The sequence below is a fragment of the Hypanus sabinus genome, chromosome 14 (genome assembly GCF_030144855.1).
Source record: "Hypanus sabinus isolate sHypSab1 chromosome 14, sHypSab1.hap1, whole genome shotgun sequence".
NCBI lineage: Eukaryota > Metazoa > Chordata > Chondrichthyes > Myliobatiformes > Dasyatidae > Hypanus > Hypanus sabinus.
The window spans coordinates 1,945,441-1,970,766 of NC_082719.1; the positions used below are offsets into that span (position 1 = coordinate 1,945,441).

Here is a 25,326-nt window from a genome sequence, read left to right on the forward strand (position 1 = left end):
CACTCTGTTCTTTCATATTTACATTCAGGGGGTATACCCCCAACCCCCCTACCCCTCAGCTCCCATGGGAGAAAAACCCTAGATTGATGCACTCAAACTTGGTGCAGCCACCGCAAGGGCCCGGTGGGGAAAGACCACAGTCTAGGTACTTTTCTTGTTTTATATTACTTTATCACGTCGTTACTAATAAAATAGAGTTTATAACAGAAGACTCAGACTCCAGGTGGTCATTTCTGCTGGTTCTTTTTAACCTATTATGGGATACGTAACACTAATTTCCTTTTGTATTTTTTAATACTGTATTTTTGATATAAGGGAATTGAATTTCTTCTCTGGACTTTGTTTAGTCTAGGTTGGAATATAAACAACCTGAAACTAATTGGAGCGATCACCAGGTTTTTTGGGGGGGTTGTCCGTAGTTGTAGATGCCGGCTTTCTGTTGGTCGCTTTTCTTTCTTTGGGAGGTGGGTGGGGGGGGATGGGTTTTTTTCCTCAGAAGCTGTTTTCAATTTTTTTTAGACAACTTGTTTCTCAAGGCTTATGGATTGGTCTTAACTTACATTTTAACCCTTTCTTTAAATTATTCTAAAAATGGACCAAACTATTAATGTACTCAGTTTTAACATGCAAAGATTTTTGCTTATATTAGGAAATTTAAGGTCCCTATTATTTTTTTATAAGAAACTCACATACGCAAATCTATGTTCTTTTAGCCATTGGAACGGACTTTGTTTTCACTCGTCTTTTCAGGCTAAATCTAGAGGAGTTTCAATTCTTACAGATAATACACTTTCCTTTGTCCAACATAAAGTAGTGTCTGATACTAATGGATGCTTTGTTATAGTTTCAGGAAAACTAGATAATAAATTAATAGTATTTGCTAATGTGTATCCCCAATGTAGATGATCCAGGATTCTTTGAGCTTTTGTTTTCATTTCTACTAGATCTGAGTCTTTATTCTTTGGTGATGCGAGGAGATTTTAACTACTGGTTAGCCCCACTCTTAGACTGATCATCTTCTAAACCAGTGTCTCTTAACAAATCAGCTTTGTTTATTCAATCTTTTTTATTGAAATGTGGTATTGTTGCTATTTGGCGTTTCCTGCATCCTTTAGATAGGGAGTACTCATTTTTTTTCCCATGCTCATACATATTTTAGGATTGATTTTTTTTATTGATAGTCAAATGATTTGATCAGTTCGTTCCTGTGAATATAAAGAGATTGCTGTTTCAGATCATGCTGCTGTATTTCTATCTTTAAAACTCCCAGGTCTTCCTCAAACAAACAGAATTTGGCATTTTAGTACAACTTTGTTATCTGATACGGAGTTTGTTAAATTTCTAGTGAGGCATATTATTTTATTTTTTGAAGAGAATAAGAAGGAAGAGACTTCTAATCTTATTGTATGCAACACTTTCAAGGCTTATATTAGAGGACAGATTATTTCTTATACTGCGAGTGTGAAGAATAAAGCTAATAAAGAAAGAATTGAATTAGCCAATCAATTGAAACAATTAGATCAAAAACATGCTATAGCTCCAGATCCTGTTTTATATAGAAGACGTGTTGAAGTTAAAACTAAATATGATCTTCCGTTAACATATCCATATATCAAAAATCAACTTCTTAAAGATAAAACTCAATTTTACATTCATGGAGATAAATCAGGCAAAGTATTGGCCAACCAGTTAAAGCCTTGTGTAGTTAAACAACAAATTAAAGAAATTTGCAAAACTAATGGTGATGAGACAACTGATCACTTTGAAATAAATTATATCTTTAGAGAATTCTATTCTAAACTTTATAGTTCTGATTCCCCTAAAGATAATGCTGTAATGAATAATTTTCTAGATCAATTAAATGTCCCTGCACTTTCTGCAGATAATTGCAAACAGATGGATCAACCTATTTCTTATGAGGAAATTGCCGAGGCTATACGTTCATTACACTCAGGAAAGGCTCCAGGTCTAGATGGATTTTCTGGAGAGTTTTATAAGGCTTTTTCTTCATTAATTATACTGCAGTTACACTTAGTCTTTCTGGATTTTTTCAAATTGGGTAGCTTGCCTCAATCTTTCTATGAAGCCTCTATTTCGCTTATCCTAAAGAAGAGCAAGGACCCAACTGAATGCTCTTCATATAGGTCAATTTCATTACTCAATGTTGATACTAAAACCCTTTCTAAAGTTCTGGTTTGTAGGATTGAAAATATTCTACCTTTTATTATTTCTGATGATTAGACTGGATTTATTAAAAACCGACATTCCCATTTTAATATACACCATGTATTAAAGGTTATTTTCTTTCCCTGCCATGAGATATCGGATATAGGATATAGGATATAGATATCGGATATAGGTGCCGAGAAGGCCTTTGATTGGGTTGAATGGAATTATTTATTTAAAACCTTAGAAAAATTTAATTTCGGACCTGATTTTATTCAGTAATCCTGATTGGGGGGCTAAGCAGCTGCTACACCTTGTCCAGGGTTGACCTGCAGGTTAGTGGAGGGAAGGAACATCTTACTCCTCCTTATCCCCACTCTGCCACCCTATACATACATCAGTTTAAAACGTATATATGTGGGAATAGTCAGCCACAGATTCAATTGTCTAGCTTATTTCAGTGGCCCCTTAGCATGGGGTTCCCTGTTAATTAACGAGCTTTGCTCTCTGAGGGAACTCACTGTTGAACGTGCCACACCAGCCAGCCTGTTGAGCTCAATGCTGATGCTATTTCTCTGTCAGCTCAAATTTATGGCAGGCCAATCTATTGAACTCAAAGTTTAAAACTAGAAAGACTGTCCTTTTGGGGCAAGTAGTAAATTATTTATTTTATTTAGAGAAACTGCGCAGAACAGTCCCTTCTGGCACTAAAAGACGTGCCGCCAGCAACCCCACCAATTTAACCCTAGCCTAATTTACAATGATCAATTAACCTATTAACCGATACGCCTTTAGACTGTGGGAGGAAACCAGTGCACCTGGAGGAAGCTAACGTGTTCATGGGGAGTACGTACATACTCCTTATAGATGATGTTGGAATATACTTCAAACTCTGAGTGAGCTGTAATAGTGTCACAGTAACCTTATTTGGCAAATTTTCTTTGGTTGTTGATGGAGAAACGCAAACAAGGTTGAAATAGAAAATTATTTCCAAGTAGGAGCTTTTTAATGGGGATCAGCAAGAGAACTCACAGTTACTTCCAGTTTTTTCTTGGAGGCAAAAGGTTTGGAGGGAGGTTGAGGACTGAGGCTGGGGAAATGATTGACAAGTAAAGTTGAAGCTGTTAAGTAGATTCAAAGATGTCATCAAAGAACTTCAGGAATTGGTGGGATCTTTCTGAGGAAAGTTCAAAGAATGCTGCTCAGGCTGATGGTGTCAATGGATGTGTTTTCAGGACTGATTTTGTAGCACTGGTCCATTAGGTTATTGGTTGATAACCACTCCAGAGAGCTGAAAATCACACTGTAATGCTGAAAGAGTACTGCATTGTGGGAGGTGATATTACATCAAGTTGTCTATTCACTAATTGAACATAATTAAATGCCTAACTATACTCCCTATTGTCTACACAATGCCCATATCCTTCCATTTCCTGTGCATTAATGTGTCTACTTAAGAGCCTTTTAAACCACCCCCCCATCATATTTGCCTCTAACACCATGTTCCAGGCACCCACCTGCTCTGTAATATACTTGCCCTGCATATTTCCTTTAAACTTAACCTCTCTCACCTTAAATGCATGCCGTTTTGTATTAGACATTTCAACCCTGGGATAAAAAGGTACCTGCTCTCTATCTATGCCTCTCATAATCTTAAAAATGTCTAAGCAGATATCCACTCAGCCTCCAGTGCGCCATTGGAAACAGCCCAAGTTTGTTTCAACCTCATCCTATAGCATTTGCCTTCATAATCAGGCAATATCCTGGTAAATTTCTTTTGTACCCTCAGAATCTTTCCTATAATGGGGCAACCAAAATTGAATGCAATACTTTACTTGAGGTTTTTGATGATACAATTGTGGTGCTTTGAACAGCAGCAGAATTATGCCCAGTGTGTTTGCCATTTATCTATAATCAATATTACTAGAGAAAACTGCTTATAAAATTCAGCTGTACGAACCCATTATTTGTGCATTACTTATAGATTTGCTTTCAATATTCCTTCCAATGGGCAGGGAGGGAAGAACAGATTACGTAGTCATGGAAAGAATGATCCTTGTGGAAAGCAGAGGGGGTTGGGAAGGGGGTGATGTGGTTGTTGATGGGATTGTGTTAATGATACATAGACTCTCACCCACTTTGGCAGCTCTGTCCCAACAGTATTAATATTTTATTCAACCCACACCAGTACTCCATGACATCCTGATTCTTCACATGCCATCATTATACAAGCTGGCCAATGAGATAAAAATGCAGCCAATACCCCACCTCTCTACCCTGGACAGATATTGGCTGATGTCTGTTGGCTTCTAATGAAGGATGTGGCTCCACTAGGAGGGAGGCAGAACAGGAAATAAACATCCTCAGGCGTAACATTTGCCTTTGGAGAGACTTTCCTGCGGGCCTAGGATGGATGTCCAGAGGTGTACTTTACCTGCTTCTATTGGGACATTCTGTGCACAAGTGAGATGCATGATATTAAGTACAAGTGAGATCATGGTATGTATGGAAGATGCATCCATTCATGGTAGAAGTAGAAAACCGGAATAAGCTCAGAGTACTTTGATAATTCATGCCTTGGAGACAGGCCATTTTTCCCTGTGCTTTACCTGTGGGAGAGCAGGCACAGGCTATTCTAAGTATTTTGATAGCAAGCAGATTAATCTGTGCAGTAACCAAACTTGCATTGAATAGTGTTCATTCTGACAGCTCCAAATGCCTTGATAGTATTTCAAAGGATTCCAAGTACATTTATTGTCAAAGTATGTATGCAGTATACAGCCCTGAGATCCCTCTTCTCCACAGACAGTCAGGAAGCTCAGAAAACCATGGAACCTGTGCAAAGTAAAAACATCAACCACTCCACCTCGCACAGAAAACCAAATGCCCAAGCAACAAGAACATCAACCCCCCCCTTACAAAAAAACAAGTTGTGCAAGCAGCAACATCAGCCCCACTCTTGTAAAAAAAGAAACAAATCGCACAGATGGCAACTAGAAAGAACGAGCAAAAACAGAATATTAAACACAAATTGAAAGAGTCTGTATTCAGTGAAGCTCCGTGGTCATTATCTGCAGGCCACCCTGATCCGAAGTCACCCAAAATAGCAATTGGAAAAACAGCGACCAGGAACTACAGTCAGATGCATAAACTGCTGACCGAGAACTTCGGTACCTTCCTGCAGCAGCAGTGAGTGAGAGGCTGATAGACAGTGTAGGAAACATACATGCCTTCCGCACTCACCTCAATGTTTTTAATCTTTCTTAGTGCTCTAATTGATAAGATTGGCGAGAAACAGCATCGATCATGGGCTCTCGCCCCATCTCTAATCTTCTTGGCCTCGAAACCACTCACCTCCCAGAACTTTCTCAGAGACAGCAGAGCGCCAGATCACTCAATCAGCGTGAGAAGGCACCATCAAATTGTAGATCCCTGGCTCCAACTGTACTAGAACCACATTTAAAAGAAAAAGGAGACATAAAAGAAGTGAAAGAAACAGTTTTGTGGACCATCTGGAGAATGTTGCCTGTGGTAACATTGTTCGCTGGCACTGTCTTCTTTCAATGCACATTTGCCTGGTAATATCTGAATTGAAAGAAATGTTTCTGTTCTAGAGAAATTAAGTTTGTATTTTGTGAATTGGTCAAATTGTTTGATCTGTAATGGCATGACATGCTGGGGTTAGTCTTACATGTCAGTGCATTGTAATATTTTATCTACCATCAATATTCATTGAATGTTCATTTTTCCCAAAAATAGTCTTGTATTGCTCCAACATTTATTAGTAGCATCAAAGAAAGAAATAAAGACCCTCCAGCATGTTAATTTTAACCTGTACCTTTATATATAAGTAGCATTTTGTGGCTCCAAAACAATTAGAATTCCACATTCATTGAACTGTTACCACAGAGAGTATTTCATCAGTATGCTGCATTAAACATCAGTAAATGTGAACTAACAACCAAGTTTAAAGACTACTTTAAAACATGGAACTGTTGGTTACTGCCTAACTTCAGAATTGGTAAATTGGTTTATAATTGTTGCATATACTAAGGTACAGTAAAAAACTTAGCTATCCATGCAGATCATTTCATTACCTCAGGACATTGAGGTAGTACAAGGGAAAACAATAACGGAATGCAGAATAAAGTGTGACAGCACATATAATTATATATTATCATATGTAATGCAGAACTTGAAATGTAAAGTACTTTTAATTTATTAAGGAACATGGGTTTGTCTTAGTCCTCTGGTGTAGAGTTTTTGATCATTTACAACCTATCTGGAATCGGATGCACATCAACTCTAGTAGAATTTACAGGGCATTACTTCCTACAAGGTGAAACTTGGGCAATGTCCACACTAGACTGGGTAATTTTGAAAACGCCAGTTTCGCGAAAAATTGATAGGCTTTGAAAATACTTCCGTCCACACTAAAATGGGTATTTGGGCGAATCTCCTCTTACTGGGCATGCGCAGGACACATCTACAGAAAACAAGCGACCTGTTTGGTGTCGAGTCTCACCGTGAAAATGGGCGTTTGTGCAGTTACAGACTAGAAAAACTTTAAACGAAATTGCCAAATGACGGACAGCTGTCGGCTTTTGTGCAGGAGGACATAAAACTAAAAAAAAACAAATTCTGGAGCATATGGAGGCAACTGACAGGGAGTTCACGGACAGTATGTCCCAGCTGACTATGAACATTGAAAACTGACTAACTCTCTTGTATTAATAAGGGACCTTGTTAAATGTATAAAGCATGTCTGCATTAGTGTTATCTTGTATTTCCATACAATGTTACATTAGGCTGTAACAAATCATTTGTCAGAGAAGGACTTGCATAAATAGGTAAACCACCTTCATACAAACAAGGACAGAAAACAGGGGAAAGTGAGTATACTTATGAGTACATTTCTAACTCTTCTGGCTTCAGTCTTGTTGCCGTCTGTTCTGAAATTGTTAGCTTGTATGGGGGGTTGCGTTCAGGAGTACAATGAAATGCCGCCATCTGTTCCGGTACGTCATGACAGCGTTTCTAGAAACCTCCGGTTACCCCATCCACACTACTCCTGCCTAAGCGGCGTTTAAAAATTTATACACTCTGGAGGGCATTTTAGAAAAGCTCCGTTTTTGGGGGAGAAAAACATTGTTTCAGTGTGGACAGAGGGTCAAAATGAAGAGTAAAAGCTTCGGTTACGGATTTATCCAGTCTAATGTGGATGTAGCCTTAGCACCATGAATGGCAGTGATACTTCAGTCCCAGAAGAGCTCAAAACCTTTTATGAACACTCTGAAAGGGAGCATCAAGCTACGCCTATGCAAATCCCTGCAGCACCCGGTGATCTCTGTCTGTGAGTCCAGTGCAGAAATGCCTTTCGAGAGGGTGAACTTTCTCAAGGTATAAGGCTGCAATGGTGTACATGATAGGGCTCGGAAAACTTGTGCCAACCAGCTGGCAGGAGTGTTCAAGGATATCTTTAATCTCTCACTGCTGCTTCAAAAGGGTGGCAAACATACCAGTGCCCAGGGAAAGCAGGGTGAGCTGCCTCACCAACTATCTTCCAGTTGCACACATCAACTGTGATGAAGTGCTTTGGGAGGTTGATCATGGCCAGAGTCAACTCCTGCTTAGTGCTTGGTGCTCTAACTGATAAGATTGACGAGAAACAGCGTTGATTATGGGCTCTCGCCCCATCTCAAGCTCACTGGCTCTCCACTCAGTCTCGGATTACCTGGATAATAGCAATAGCTATGTCAGGCTGCTGTTATTGATTACAGCTCAGTGTTCAACATAATCATACCTTCAGACCTATCAACAAGGTCCAAAACCTGGGCCTCTGTACCTCCCTCTGCAACTGAATCCATGACTTCCTTATCAGGAGATCACAGACAGTGTTGATAGGAAATAATATGTTCTCAATGAGAATCAACGCTGGTACAGGAGGAGATGGTACAGGAGCCTGAAGAGACACTCACACTGTACTACGAACAGCTTCGTCCCCTCTGCCATCAGATTGCTGAATGGACAATGAGCCCGTGTACACTTCCTCACTTGTTTTCATTTTTGGCTCTCATTTCGCACTACTTATTTAATTTAATTAAAAAATATGTTTCTTATACTAATTTATGTTTTTAATATTATGTATTGCAATGTACTGCTGCCACAAAACAACAAATTTAATGACATATGCCAGTGATATTAAGCCTGATTCTGATTCCAATTCTAATTCACAGACTGAAATAGATAGGTGTGCGTAACAAGTGATGAAAGAAAATTAATTGGCCAATTGTTAACTGATTTGATGCCATTACTTTGAATTGCACAAGGAGATGATGTGTAATTAATTAATTAATTGTGATAAAAATGTGATTTTAAAAAAAGGTTTAAAATTGCAGGAGTCTGTTGGCACCATTATTTAGGCAATGGCAGGACCTAATTATAAAATATCATTAATAGATTGCAGCTGGAAACAGATGACACCTCTTCTTCTATTGTGCTACTGGATCAGTTAACACTGTAGGGCATGGACTGCAAGGATAGTAGGTCCTGCCTTGGATCTGCTCCTCTCATTGGTATCATTGCTTAGGCAAGCGGCTGGTGCTTTTTTTTCTTGTTTGTTTTTCAGGATCTGCCCACTGCTTTTATTGAACAGCCTGAACTTTCTTAAGAAGTTAATGGTGAGTCACCTCCTTGATCTGTAGCAGTACTTTGGATGAAAGTAATCCCACAAGCTGTTGGGAAGAGAGATCCGGCATTTAGATCCAGAGACAGTGGACCAGATATGTATTTCTGAAGGATGGTGTGTTTGGAGGGGAAACTACAAGTATGTTCCCAAGTTCACACTGCCTATGTCCTTCTTGGTGTAGAGATTACAGAATGGATGGTGCTTTCTGAATAACACCAGGGTAATGAGACAGCTGAAAATGATTGGCTGTAAACATTGCCCTGGGGAATTCTTAGATCTGGGAATGTTGACCTCAATGACCTTTTGTTGTTCAAGGTATGACTCTGCTGCAGTGGGGCTTCCCTTCAATTATTTCTTGACTCCAGTTGCACTGGGCACTATCCTTTCACCTTGTGGAATACTGCCTTGGTGTCAAGAGCAATCACTCTGACCTCACCTCTGGAATTTATTTCTTGAGATCATGAATGGATTTTGGGTTTGACAAGATCAGACTGCTCATCAGTGAGTATGCTATTGATGAGACAGCATCACTTGCTGGCAGTAGCAATGTCACTGTTCATCAGTTTGCATTCCAATCAGAGTGGAACGTCACATTGGAAGTTGTCCTGCCTTTCACGAGTGGCACATACCTGGCAAATATCCACATTATCTGGTAGCTGTTGGTGTTCAGCTGTTTAAGTACAGATTCACAAGAAGCTGGTTTGTTCTGGAGGTCTGGGCTTCAGTACTATGGCTGGAATGTTGTTGCTGTATTGATGCATTTATCTGTTTCTTAATATCACATAGAGTATAGTGAATTGGTTGAAGATTGACTTCTTTGTTGAGGGGGATTCTCAGAAGTAAGCTTAACTGGACCATGAATTCAGGACTTCTGGCTAAATGTGTTGATGTAACTGCTACTGTCTATTCTTCTCACATCTTGTGTCCACCATTGCTGAAGATGAGGATATTGGTGGAACCTCCTCCTTGTCCACAGCTATTGATAATGATATGTGAAGTGTGAAGACTGCTGATCTGTAATCTGCTCCACAGATTGTCAGTTTGCTTGCTCTGTTCATAGCGTGTTGTTTGTGTTGCTTAGGGGCATGTGTACTTCTTACTGGGGCATCATTAGACTGGTGTCTCATTTTTAAGTGTGCCTGATACTGTTTTCAACCTATCTTTCTGTTCTTGTGGAACAAAGTTGATCCTCTAGCTTGATACTGATGATAGAATGAGGAATGTGCTGGTTTAGGAAATTGCAGGTACTGATGGTATATCTCTGCTGCCGTCAATAGTCTACAACACTATGGATGTGAAATCAATTCTGAGTCAATACCAATTAACACCGTTGTTGTGCCACTCTATCCAATGCGAGTGTCCTTGGTGGGAAGATGGGACTTGACCACCAATAAATGCATTTGCCACCGATAGATGGATGAGGTCAAATAACTTTATTCCTCATACTCATTTGCTTAAGACTCTACTGGCTGGCAGCTGTATCTGCCAGGATTCAGACACTCAGTCAATGGAAATAATAACCAACCCCGTCTTGGTGATTGGGTGGTGGGGTGGAGATATGTCTCTACCAAAGGAGGTGTAAGGTGCTCCTTCCCTCCACTGGCCTGCAGGTCACCCTTGGGCAAGGTTTAGCATCTGTTCCCCCCCCCCCCCCAATCAGGGTCACGTGAAGCCATGGCAGCAGGTGGTGGTTGGTTATATGAGCAGCTAGTGTATATCACAAGTCCTGGCTGTGTGACCACTGATGCCAGGCAGATAATCTCTGGGGTCACCTGTCTTGTAAAGACACTACCCAGAAGAAGGCAATGGAGCCACTTCTGTAAAAAAAATTTGCCAAGAACAGTCATGTTCATAGAAAGATCATGATTGCCCACATCACACGACATGGCACATAACGACTGAACCTTGATGATGGACATTGAAGTCCCCTGCTCAGACTACATTCTGTGCCCTTGTCACCTCTAGCACTTCTTCAACATGGAGAAGTACTGATTAATCAGCTGAAGGAAGACTATAAATGATAACCTGAGAATGTTTCCTTGCCCATGTTGACCTGATACTATGCCATTTCATGTGGTTTGGAGTCAATATTGATTTCAAGGGTTACTCCTTCCCTCTTGAGTAACAGTCTGCTGCCACTTACCTGTGTTCTGCCAGTGGATCAGGACCTACATCGTGTGATTGAGGAGGGTGGCATATTGTTCGCAGGTTTCAGTTTTGTGAATACAACTACGTAAGGCTATTGTTTTGTTTATTTGTGGGATAGCTTTCCCAATTAGATGTCGTTCTTTGTCAGGAAGACTTTGTGGTCATCTGTGCTGGATGTGATTTTCATCTGCTTTACCTAAATGAAAACAATAATAGAATTCAGCAAAACTATTTGGAGTGTGATTAGACTGCGGAGCTTACTTATACAAGCAGGATTTGAGATGAATAATTATGTTTGAGAGAAAGCAAGGTAGACATGGGAAGAAGAGAGGTGTGCTCTGATGTCATAAGTTGAAGTGGGGTGGAGGGAGGCATCAAGTGGTGTACTGTATATGTCTAGTCACGGATCTGAACACTCTGCTTCAGTGATGTATATGTTGTGCAGGTCTCATACTTACACTTTGACATGATTTGCTAACCTTTAGAAGCCAAATTCTATTAGTGAGACATGGCCCTTAAAAGGTTCTTCAGCCTCAGTTTTCTCATCCACTTCAGAAAGCCCATTTCCTGGAATCTACTACAAAAGGATAACCTTTTCAAATCACTAAGGACTAAAAGGTCTTATTTCTCTGGTACATTTATTCCATTTTCAGATAGTGTATTTAAAGTTACCTGGAGACCCAGAGAACAGAGTCTAGAATTTGTGTTTTTCTCCCTGTGTACCATCCTCCAGCCTTTATGTAGCAGTTACTTGAAAACAAACCAAAACTGCAGAGAAACTAGGCCAGGGTAATCAACATCAAATAATGAATTTCCATCCTCTATTAGTAAACCATCAAAGATGAATGATCTTGTGGTGTTTAAAAAAAAATAGCGAAACTAATTTAATGATATAATGGTCTAATTAGCGATCTAATAGTGCTTCCAAGCCCATCAAACCTGCACACATGGGGCAAAGCAGAGTCATCAGCGTGCCCACTGTGTTCCAAGCAAGGAACCCTGGAGCACATCCTCAGTGGCTGCACAAGGGCACTTGGTGAGGGACGGTACCGATGGAGGCTTGATCAGGTCCTGAAGACCATCGCCGAAGCCATCAGCGCAGGAGTGGATTGGGCGAAGCGGTCCCAACCCACCAAGCAGACCATTGCCATTGTCAGAGCTGGGGAGCAGCCAGTACCCGCCAAAAGAACATCTGCAGGTATCCTGACCTTTGAAAGGGACCGGCAGCTGTTGGTGGACTTCGAACGGCAGCTGAAGTTCCCCAACCATATCGCAGCCACCACCCGGTGACCAGACATTGTCCTTGTGTCTGAGTCTACGAAGCAGGTGGTGATGCTGGAGCTGACGGTCCCATGGGAAGATAGCTTGGAAGAGGCCTTCGAAAGGAAGCTCTCCAAGTACACAGGACTGGTCAGCAACTGCCAGCAGGCTGGATGGAGAGCGAGGTGTCTCCCAGTGGAAGTTGGTTGTAGGGGATTCACAGCCTGTTCCTTAGCCAGAGCCTTCAGCAATTTGGGCATCGAAGGAGAGAGGAAGAAAAGAGCCATCCGCAAAACCGCCAGTGTGGCAGAGAGGGCCTCAAGATGGCTGTGGCTCAAGAGAGGGGAGCCATGGAGTCATGTGTAGCTAGCCATCTGGACACAAGCTGGGGTCTGATCAGCCCCGGTTGGAGGAGGGTGTATGATGTTGGAAGACCTGAAACACCCGATGATTCCAGGAACATCACTGATGATGTGTCCAGAGGCATCAGTAGATGTATGCACACAGTCAAGTCACACTAAACGTAGTTAGCATAACTAATTAGCAGCCAACAAAAAAAGTATAATTCCTGGCTGCCTCTAACCAATTAGACTAAACTAAACAATGAAGACAAAGCATAAGTACATAACCATACGCCCAACCCACATGACAGATTACCATAATAAACATGCCACAAAATATAGTACAGACAGAAAATAGATACATGTCTCCTACATCCCAGTCACTAATTATTAAATTATAATAATTACAACTACATAGACATGAAATCTTCAAGGACAAACATCTTTACATTTATGCAAATATACTCTATCCTTTCCCTTTCTTCTAGTCAAGTCATGTAACAGTTATCAAGGCCATGGGTTACCAGCATTTGGCCCAGTACAGAGTGATCTTTTCCGTCACTCATCAGTAGGTCAAGTCAAGGTCATGAAACTTCTAGAGCTGTAGCTCCTCAAACCTTTGCCTGCTGTAGAAGACAAATCTTGGTTATCAGCCTGTCCAGGCAGCTGGTCTTGTTCCTGATGTGCACCTGCTGCACAAATTCTCTTCTGTCTGGAAAGACTTGAATGACTTTCCACGATCCATAAATTTCAAAGTGCTGTGTTGTCAATTATAAACACAATGTCTCCTGTGAGAAAATTGCTTTTATGTCTGTCCATTTCTGACGTTCCTCTAGCTGTGGTAAATATTCCTTGACCCACCATTTCCAAAACAAGTTTAATATGTGTTGGACCTGCTTTCATCAACAACAAAGATAAATGTCTTCCTTTTGGAAATCTCTGGTGGTAAGAATGGTGAGGTCTTCGTAATTGATAAAATTAGTGCATTAAAGTCATTGAATGATGCTTGCTGCAATCATTGCTGGTATGTCCTGTACACAAGCAACCAAAACAGACTTTATTTTCTTTTAGGAAGACAATCTTCTCACGATGAACCCTTTTCTCCAGCTGAGGGCATGAATGCAATATGCGTTCATCCTTGCAGAACTAACAAAAACTTTTGGCTGATAAGACCATATCACTTCTGTTAGTTCCAGGTTCCGTTTTAGCTTTACTTCCCACAGTGGTGGCAAATCCACCTCCTTTAGCTTTGTTGATAACTTTTCTTATTGCTGGTAATGTAACATCCTGTATATTCCTAAATACTGGGTGCGTAGCAATCGTTTCTTGCTTTTCAATAAAATGAACAATGTTTATACAAGTAATCTTGAAGTTGTGGTGTTGTTGCAATTCACCGATCATCGTTCTCTATTTATCCCTGAGCATATAGGGCAACTTCTTTATGACAATTGGCATATTAGCAGGAATGTCCAGCTCAGCATGTAATGCACTTCTTCCAGGGCATTGCAACAGCCTCTAAGAAAAAGACCATAATTTTGACAACATTTCATGTCTTCAGATTTGATAGGTGCCTAAGAAAGAAACTTTTGCATGTAAGTGAATGCAATTTTCTGTTCATTACCAAAATGTTCCTGTAGCTTAGTGTCAGCTTGCTAGCACCTTCTGACAATTTCTCTAGGGCAACCTCTAATGGACAATTCAAGGGAAGACACAGTAAGCAGTCACTGGTAGTGTCAGACTTGTCCTCAACACTACTCTCAAAAGCCCTCAGAATGCATCATTCTGCAATAGATTACCATCAAAGCTCTGAATCTTCTTTTAGGCAAAGATGAAATATATTGTACCAATAAGATTATTGTTGCATTTTGCTTTCTCATCTTATCAATAATACTATTCTGACATCTATCATCTGAAATGAGTGTTTACATGCTGTAAGTAAATGTCCCCAGGAGCACTTCGACAGTGTTGGATATGACAAAGGTTCAGACTGCCTCATTAGTGGAGGCTGAGCGTAAACACTCTGAACTTTGGGGGCATTGTTCATGTTTCACAGACACTGAGGAAAAAATGAATCAACATTGATATTGAATGTTTTTGTTTTCTTCTGTGCCCTATCATAGGAACTCTCACCATAGGACTGTCTTGCTGGAGCACTATATCTTTGTCCCTCAATAATTGTCGATGTGCCATTAATGTAGCTAAATCAGCCTCTGTTTTAATGCGTGCAGAGCAGGTAGTAGGTACAGAAAATTTTCTTCCTACAACAGAAGTTCGAGCACTGACATTTGACATGCTATTTTTCAGTTTCACATCATCCTGTGGGTCACTTGCTATATTCGTAGTCAAAACATGTCTTGGAATTTGAGAAACAGTGTCTGATGAAAGCTGAAACACATATTCACCTATTGCAGCAACATGGCCTTCAATGTAACATATTTGGTTCAACCATTGTTTCACATCCCCTATGAATGCACTAAAAATGCTTGAAAAACATCCATTTTGTTTTTCTATGTTCAAGCTTGGGAAGTAATTAGGAAGTAAGTGTTCGAGATTGGGAAGTGATTAGCATATGATGTCTGCTTCACAGCATTTAGTCAAATCCACAAGATAAGTTTGCACTTGTAACACAATTTCTTGAATTTTCATAAGATAATTGATTGTATTAAACCTTTAGTTTTGTTCACCTTTGCCTCATACTCCTTTCAAAGACTTTGGATTGGATTAGCCTTAGCTTTAGCTTCAATTTCTCTTTTGCAAATTCTCCTTCAGAGTTGTTGGTACTAACTCCATGCTTCAATATACTTGTAACGTTCTCCTTCGCGTGTAACTGATAACGTCGAATTCAACGTCGAGATAAACCAGTTAATAAGAACCAGATCGCAGTAAGATTAACCATTTACTGTTCACTCTTCACATTAACATATGGTGAAAACTGTTGATAAAACAATACAAGATTGATACAGTATTTGTTCCTTCCTTAATATCACATTTCAAGTGTAAATACTTGCAAAGGTGACTATAACTACATTACACTAAGGTGCAGTATACAGGGAGAGTTTACCTGCTCCATTGACTACTTTAAATACACTTCCATGCAAACTATCCGCGACTCTTTAACTAATGAAAGCATAAACATTATCTACCGTCGTTACTTCTAACAGGATCGGCATTAACATCTTAGTTCAATATATCGATTATCTATTAACTTACAGCGTTGCTCTCACTGTGATTTCTCATGCCTGCAAAACAACTTCTGCTCAGGTGTGCCTCGTGGCCCCCACCCTCGCGCTAATTTCAAACCGGTATTTTCCCACAAGACGCGGCGAAACCGGATGTGTCGTCATCACATGCCGATATATTTTACATGCAATGAATATACTTTAAACACTCCTAATTCTAACTAGAAAATACTATTGAATGAATTACTAAGCGAAAATATTATAAACTAAATAACTGTCGTAAAGACAGCACAATACTTATGTTACTTTTCTTAGTTGCATTACTTAGAATGAACTCTTCGTTTGCTTGCAACAAGGGTGACACTGGATTCAATAAATGTAGGCAACAAACTAACTCTGCGCATCCACAGTGCTTAAAGAGGACTGAACAAACAGCCTTCAATTCATATGTCAGCACCCAGGACAATATCTTAACACTTCAATAAAATAAAGCGACAGACCCTCGGATTGAGCAATATTGAGCAATAGTTCCCAATGAGTAGGCAGCACTGCCCATTCAAAATTGTGTTCCAATCACAAACACATAGCATGATTTAACAAAAGGTCACAGACAATCCTATTGCAAGCTGTCTAATAGCAATATAGCTATGTATACGAAGTGTAATTAGCATAACTAAACATTCTAATTAGCAATCAAATAGTGAAGTTAGTGATCTAATTAGCATTCCAATTAGCAATTGAATGGCGAAGTTAGCGTTCTAGTTAATGTTACAATTAGCAAAATAACGGAGATAGTGGTCAAACTAAATAAGCAATATAACAGTCTAACTTGCGATCTAATAGCGATATTAGCAATGCTAAGCGTTATAATAGCATAACTAGTAGTCCAGTAGTGTTCCAATTATCATAACTAAACATTCCAATTAAGCATGATTAAACATAGCATAATTAATTAGCAGTCAAGAAAAAGTACCATTCCTGACTGCCTCTAAGCAACTGGACTAAACAAAACAACTAAGATAAAGCATGAATATGTAGCTAAACCATTTGTTTCTACCACACCCCAACCCCTGCGACAGGTTAACATAATAAATGCACTGTAAATTATAATACAGTCAAAAAATAGATAAGTGGCTCCCACACTTCGATTTCACCTTCACCTTATGCCCCTCCCACCTAGCTACATCTACACACACAAAATGCTGGTAGAACACAGCAGGCTAGGCAGCATCTATAGGGAGAAGCGCTGTTGACGTTTCAGGCTGAGACCCTTTGTCAGGACTGACATCTATCTTCTTTCTTTGTCTGTTTCCACCTGTTACCCAGCAGCCCCTTCTATCTACATTCCCCCTCCTCTTTATTTCAGCTGTCTTCCTGCTCTGCTGTCAGTCCTGCTGCAGGTTTTCAACATTGACAGTTCATTTTCCCCCACAGATGCTGTTGGACCCGCAGAGTTGCTCCCCCAGTTTGTTTGTTGCAGACATACCTTATATGATAGTTGTTATGCTGTTGGGATGACGGTCTTCAAACAGTGGTACTGCCCACCAAGCTGCATTGAGGTGATGATGGATAGTGCATAATTAGCATTTCTGTATAATTTCCTTATGCTACCGTCCCTAACTGGTAATATGCCACAACCTAACAGCCAACTAGAAGTAGAAAGAGAATGGTGACCCAGTGAGATATTGTAAAGTAAAGTATGTCTCAAACTCTTAACAGCAGTCATCAGCTCTGTGACCTCTGGACTTCCACAATGTGACTGAATATTTAGAAGTTAGAGAGGTAGGTGGGGGGGGGGGGAGAAATGAAAATAATTTCTCAATTGGAATTCCTCTCTATCTGTCTGCACTTTGAAGAGGATGACGATAGATAAGGGAAGATGTTGGAATAGGGAAAAAGAAGGCATCAGCAAATATGATTGCTTCTACAAGATACCTGAATCACAGGTTTATTGCACTCAACCAATTCCCACAGCCCATCTTTCAGTCAGAAGGCTGTGCTTCCTCCTGTGTGTTGTCAGGAATCAGACCAGATGTAGGCAGAGGAGTTGGAGCTTTTCCCTAAGTGAGAAAATGACCATGGCACCCTTAGTCCCTTGATGTCCTTTTGGGCAAGCAGTTCATCATCGCAGACATTTTAATTGGTTATTTCTCCATTGAGCTGGTACAATATAAAGAGAAAATAGCAACTCGGTACTGAAAATTAACTTGGTTTCCATGTATGGAGACTGCAGATGGTGCTCTGCATGTGGGCTTGTAGAATAATGATAATAGCATGGTTGTTTCATTCCATGTAATTTTATCTAGCTCGTGATACACGTTAGCTGCCCAGTTTCTTTCATTTGATGATTTAGGTGTAACCTCTGATGATGAGATATTTAGGAATTTTCTCTGCAGTCTGTACTCATCAGGTAAGGGAAAGTCTTTCTTGTGTAACATTTATACAGGTAGGAGAGGAGTGTGCATAATGGTTGTTATTAGACTAACATTCAAAATCTTGAACCATTGATCGAGACACATACATTTAGATTCAAATAATTTTTGACATTTTTGAAAATGCCAGTAACATTAGTGATAACTATAAAAAATGGTGAATTGTGTAATGTTCTACTTGGTTCACTAATGACAGGTAATATATGCTAGGCTATACCTGACTTTTACTTTTTAAGTCATTTAAATTACATCTGAGCGGACAGTATGTATCTGGACTTGTGATGCCACACTGGATTTATGAGCCAGATCTGGAATGCTTCTGCAAATGTAAAATGTATTTGACATTAATTCAGCTTTTGTATGTGCATTACATAAGCAAGTTAGAGAAAACACTTGGACATGATTAATAAAAAAAACAGGCAAGCAGTGATAGAAGATTTAAGTAAAGTGCATGTCCATTCGTGATTTATTCCATTAATTATCTGTTTCTCTCAGGTCAGCTCCAAGCATCCTATTTCTCATCACCATATTGCTAAATCTGCTGAGGAAATAGGAGTATTTTTCCTTGTGGATACTAAATAGTTGGTGTATGGTTTTTCACCTTCCTTGTCTTGGCCATGATTAGTTGTAACTTAAGCTGTCTTGACTAAGTTACTAAACTATTTCTGACAGCGTGGGCATACAAGGGATGTTGGAAGTGGTGCTGAATACGTTTGCCACATCCTTTCATGCTGTTTGCAGCACCCTGACTTCCAGGTTGCATCTGTCTCACAGCCTTATCTCTTTTTGCAGAACTTTACAGGAGCTTCTCAAGATCAACATCTTTCATCTCAACTAATCTATTCTGCCATTTTAAATGTGTGATTCCTTACCTTTTCTGTAGCCCTCAATTCTAAGGCACTGCCCCTTTAAGTGTAACTATAAATCTTGATTTTCCTCTGTGTGGATGACAGTAAGTCACATTGGCAAGAAAACCTCCTAAACCCGTAAAATGTGTCAAATCAAATCTCTCCAGGAAAATCCTGTCTTCTCCCAGTTGTGTCACATTATTGAGTGTGTGCTCTGCTGTTTTCCTGCTGGCCAGTAGGAATCCTAACTGATACTGATTTTCTTTCTTAAATGTGTGACTTAATATTGCCAGTCTATATTCTAAGTTAATATTTTAATGTACGAGTTTGTAACTTTTAACCTGTAATCATGCATTTGTTCAAGTATTTCAGTGTTTTTTTCAAGAAATACTAGAAACATAGCTAGTTAATCAATACTTGTGGGTAAAACAATTAAATCAGCAGTTTTAGTCCTCTTCTCTGCAGCTGACAAGTAAAGAGTGGAGAAGCACATTATTGAAGGATAGGAAAGAAGAATTAAAAAAAATACAACTGAACAGATGAACAGTTGGCACTGCATGTTGTGACAGGTTACCTCAGTCAAGTAATAGAAAACATACTAGAAAAAATTACTTTACAGAAATATATGATTTGTAGGTAAATGTTGCTTTTCACAGATATATTGCTGATTTATTTGTATGAATATTTCCCTGTATGCACTGAGCCAAGCAAAATGAATGTTAGTATTTTATAGCTTTTGCCTGTAGTCTTGGCAGCTTCTAATACATAATGTTCGTCTTTGGGATTCATAGCTTTTGACTCCATCTGTGATCTTCATGCAAGTGAAGTCAAAATTCAGTTGCAGATTCTGTTATGTCAGTTACTTTGATCCCAACAATTTTCTTTGTATAAACTTCTAGGAAGTATTGTATATTTTAGGTCATAATCAGGTTTTGTATTCCTGTGGGATCTCATATGGGATTATCTTCTGATAATATCTTTGCTGTTTAGTACTGGAAGACATACCTTATACATTTTTTCTTTGTTTATGTTAAGACCTTTTTACCTATATTAGAGATTCATGAAGTTAGTTTTTAAGTACTTATTCAAAATGTGATTCTCATAGACAATTAAATTGATTTACTCTTCACTTGTCTTTGGTTTGTGGTGATCCACTATGCATTTAAGCAAAATGAGCCACAAAACCCCAACAAACCCAACTAACCCTAACCTAATCACAGGACAACTTAACCTACCCGGTATGTCTTTGGACTTTGGGAGGAAATGGGAACATCCGGGGAAAACCCACGCATTCCATGGTGAAGATGAACAGAGTAGCGCCTGAATCCCGGAGTACCCTGAGTTTAATAGCACTGTGCCAACTGTTGTGCTACCGTGGCAACACATTCAGCATCTACTTGTAGACTTTGAGTACTACTCCACCCAGCTTTCTGAAATAAAATATTTAGGTTCTTTCCTTGTTTACTTGAAGTTGCCACTTTTAAAGTTTTACCAGATTTAGTTGTCTTGATTTCAAAGTCGCAAGGAGGTACTATATCTTTTTGAGGCTGCTGGTACTTTTTCTGTTGTAGTCATATCAAGGTATGAGTTATCTCTTGTTGTATTTTACCCACGGGGTAGATGGACACTTGCAAATATCTCTGGGGTGCAGACGGGCAGCTGGCAACAACCTAGAGCACCTACATTTTCTCAATGCATCATTCCAAGGCTGTGGTCAAGGACATTAAAGATAATTGCCTAGGAACAGTTGGGGAAAAGTAGAGCTCATTTATTCTGTTTTTCCATTGAATTTCTGTGTGACTTATGGAGAGACTATATGGGAAAAATCATGAAATTCTAGCTTTGTACACATAAAAGCAGCTCTACATCATATTCTTTTGTAGGGCAATGTTATTTGTTCCACAAAAGCTGATTGGGAAAGTGCATTACTTAGTGAGAAGCTGTGGGATTCAGTATATACCAGGCGCACAGCAGTTAGAATAGAACGGGGGACTTACCCACTGGCTTTCTGCCTCGACTTGACCATATTTTAAATTACAGGCAGCAAGCACCACCTTCCCAGTGCTGGCGGGATCCTTCTTAAGATAATGCAGTCGGGCTCCGATGATGTCACTGGGTTCTGACCACAATCTGTCAAATTTCTGTGGGTGCGGAAGTGGTTCCAGAAGACTGGAGGGTTGCCTATGTGATACCTCTGTTCGAAAAAGGGAGAAAAGGGTACATCAGGTAATATAGTCCAGCTAGTGTGCCATTAGTAGTGAGTAAGTTTCTGCACACTGTGATGTGGGATAATAATACAAACCAAGAAAATTTATGGGTTAGTTAAAACAGCTGGAACAGCAATAGCAAGTTATTTTGTTAAACTTAATAGAGTTCATTCAAGAGTTGATAGGGTGGATCAATATATGAAATGCAATCAGTATTAATGTGAATTTTGAAATGGTTCATAGGGGATGTGTTGATGCAATTAGGGTTCTCAAAGTTAAAGCAGAGGTTGCTTACATGACAGGATAAAATGATTAATGAAAGTTTTTGAAACTGGAAGGTTGTAAACATTGATATTGTCTCAGGATGATAGACTTGGTGGCAATTTTAAATTTTACTTGCTTACTTTTAAAGTAATTGAATTCTGTAGGACATGAAAATGAATTACATGAAGTAAGTAAGGTCTTTAAAATGAAAGATAGTTATTCCACTATATAAAGGGGCCATTGCTTATGAATTTGGTTGGGTAAGATTCATGTATTTCACTTGTTGAGGTCTGTCAGACTTCATTAGGTGTGTCATCTCAATATTGTAGTTACTGTATTTAAAATGTTCATTGCAGTATTTTAATTGAATCAGCTTGATGAATGGATGCAATTTATTTAAATAACTCATTCATTAGTAACTTCTTATCAATGAACAAGCTACAACAAAAATAATGACATTTTCTTTACATACGGTAGTTGTGCTACAATAAAGGGTAACTGCACTTAGAATTACAAACTGTGAGAATTGATGTCACGAACACAAATAAATTTGTTTATTTTTTCCGCATCACAACTGAATAGAATTTAATGAAAACTCATTTATAAAATATAAACCAGATTATACCTTAGTATAGTCATAAACTACTTCATACAATCTTGCATAACTGTTCAAGATTAGGAACAAATCTCACTGCTTTCACAGCCAGTTACTTTAACAGTTGATATTAGATTTTGGAAATGTTTGAGTCGCCATTAAAGGGTAGCAGCTGCCCCTGTTTCTATTGTTCAGTCTAGGACTGTTAATCAGAAAACAAAGTGCTTTAAGAACTAAAGCTTAGGGATAATTTTTTCCATGATTTTAGGTGTCAATTGTTAAAGAGAATAACTTTTCTACAATTCTAATGACAGTATGAAGAGTGTATATTATTATTTAAGAATTACTTTGCTAACTGGTAGCATAATACTGTGATATTCGAATCTCAGAACTTAATGACTCCTTTGTGATTGCAGGGCTTTGGTAAACACGTGGATGTTTCATATATCGCTAAACATTACAACATGAGTAAAAGCAAGGTGGACAACCAGTTCTACAGTGTTGAAGTAGGCGATTCTACCTTCACAGTTCTCAAACGCTACCAGAATCTAAAGCCGATTGGCTCTGGAGCTCAGGGAATTGTATGGTGAGTATGCAATGTAAATTTTCCAAGCACGTTTTGGCCTTCTGTATTGAGCGAAGAAGTTAAAAACATGAAGAGCAAAGATGCACATATTAGAAATCATTCAATAACTTGCTGACTAGAATTATTTCTGTGCTAACAGGAGTTCATTTGTTTTGTCAGGGCTGTAGGAGGTGAATATTAACCTGCAGCAAAATGAGTGACTTGCCTGGAAAATTTTCAGGTTCTCTATGCTTCCAGCAACTCTGTGTCAAATCTGTCTGCCGGCATCCTCTTGCTCCCTCACCCAAAATGAAAGGGGAGAGTATGGGGATAGAATCCATTATATACACCTTTCAACTTGGGGTAATATTTCAGTCAACCAACTACATGGCCTCCAGAGTTGATATAACTAATGGGAAAAAGCATCACTCACTGGAGTTACATCCGCTTGTTAGAACAGTTGCTTATGGTTAAGTGTGTTTCTTATACACTCATGAGGTCAATGAAATGTAAAAGTTAATGCTGTATTTAATTATTGTAACAATTGCATTGCTTATTGGGTATCATCTCAAGCTCAAAAATAGCTTGGTTAGAAGGAAGTAGAATCGAACCACAATACATCAAAGTGTAAAACTAAGGCCCCACCTACCCTGCTGGATGAATTTTAAAGTTACTAAAATGTTATCCAGGAAAAATCAGGGAGGTTCCATGTGATAACCACATTACTATTTACCGCTCAACCAATATCAACAAAAAAATGTCAAATTGTCCTGCTATTTATCTTTTAGCCCGTTTGTGGGATCTTTCTGTGCACAAGGTAGTTGACATGTTTCCCTGAATTGGTATAATGATTACATTTAAAGAGGACATCATTGGCTGTGATCTGAAACTATGCATGGTTATAGATGAATCGTTCATTTGTTATGTGGTGTATAATCGTGTGATATGGGCGATCATTGTCTTTCTGTGACCATGATTGTTCTTGGCAAATTTTTCTTGTCATTGGCTTCTTCTGGGCAGTGCCCATACAAGGTGGGTGACCCTAGCCATTATCAATAATTGCCAGGTGTCAGTGGCCGCATAACCAGGACTTGTGATATAAGTTCTTAATTTAACAGGTTAGGTTGATGCCTTTTTTTGAACATAACCTTCATATTACATAAAATTTCCACTTGTTCAAACTTGTACAAAAATCAAAATACACTAACACATCCTAGATGTTGTTATGTAAAGATAAATAAACAATGCATTTTATATATGCAATAAAAATTCATAGGGCATGTCCTGAAAACACTTTAGTTCAGTTACAGATGCGTTTCTAGACTTGCTGAGTCTCTACATTTAAAATCAAAGCTTCTTTGCAGAAATTTCCCGAAACTAAACAACATCTTGTGGATTCTGGTTAATTGGGCTTTCGGTTAATTAGAGAAGCCACTTATTTGGGTCAGATCCTTAATCTGATGATGAAAATAGCTGGGTTTCCCTTCATTAATTTGGGACACTCTGCCACTTAATTAGGATAGGCCACTGTTATTGAACAGTTTCTAACTAGAATCAGGTGCTTGTTAAAGAATTGGAAACTGCAGTCGGCAGAAACATCGAGACAGGGTGCTGAACCAAGCAACCCAGATATCAATGAATGCCCGGGCTACATCCGCGACTCTGGAGGGACAACCTGTGGTCATCTGGAGGTCCGGTTCACCATGGTAAAGAGATGTTTGAAACTGTGGAGTGGGGGAGTGACCAGGTCAACGCTGAAGCGGTCAAATCGTCACTCAGGGATCTCAAAAGTTGCCGAAGGTGGTCGAACATGATGTTTAATTCTCGCCCGCTGACACGCAACAGAGGCTGCACTCCAGCCTCACACATCATTCCTAAGGCTGTGCCACACAAACTTCAAAGTAAAGAGTTTCTGTGAAGCCTTCCTGCCTGGATGTGCCAGGCCGTAAATGGAGCTAAAAACTATACATCCAGTTTGTAGGCACTGTGGGACAAGAGCAACCGGTTCAGACATTATACAGGAAAGAAACACCAGCATCTGGCAACCTCAGGCCTGTGACTGCTGTCTGGTAAACATGAACCTCTAGGTCAGTAGCCTGGTCAACTGCTGCGTCTGCATAGTCAAATCCAACGTGTATAGCATCGAAGTCAGACCGTGAGATGCAATCAGCCGCAGCATTAGTGTTCTCTTTGATGTGCTGTATGTTAGCTGTTGACAATGCTGCTGTGCAGACCAAGGTTCTGATGCTTTGGCTATCATTTGCATGAGGGGCTTATGGTTAATGAACTTGGTGAAATGCCAACCCTCTGGTAGAAAACAAAAATGGTGATGGCCAGATAGAGAAGCTCGCAGTCAGATGTGCTCAGGGGAGTGGAGCTGCCAGCTGAAGAAGTCGAGTGGCTTCTACACACCTGCAACCAGATGTTCCTGCACTATACCCATGGCATTGTATGAGGTGTCAATAGTGATAGCTAGGTGCTTTGGGGAGCAAGTGAACCTGTAGAGTTGCATTTGAAAGAGTTCATTTGGTGTCATCAAATGCTCTGATCATGTCTGCTGACCACTCAAGCATGTGATCGGGGAACCGCCTTTAAGGGCACCATACAAGGGGAGCGCAAGTTCAGCAGCTCAC

General features: G+C 39.6%; 1 protein-coding gene across 3 annotated transcripts in view; it reads left to right on the plus strand.

The window, feature by feature from the left end:
• The window catches only part of mapk10 (mitogen-activated protein kinase 10), a 158,816-nt gene that overhangs the window by 15,965 nt on the left and 117,525 nt on the right, over positions 1-25,326 (plus strand). For 2 of the 3 annotated variants that reach the window (XM_059988688.1, XM_059988686.1), the window contains exon 2: positions 22,545-22,714. In XM_059988688.1, coding sequence (XP_059844671.1) covers positions 22,545-22,714 — 170 coding nt within the window. Of the gene's footprint in view, positions 1-22,544; positions 22,715-25,326 lie in introns of those variants that run through there. The other variant, XM_059988687.1, reaches the window with a different exon arrangement.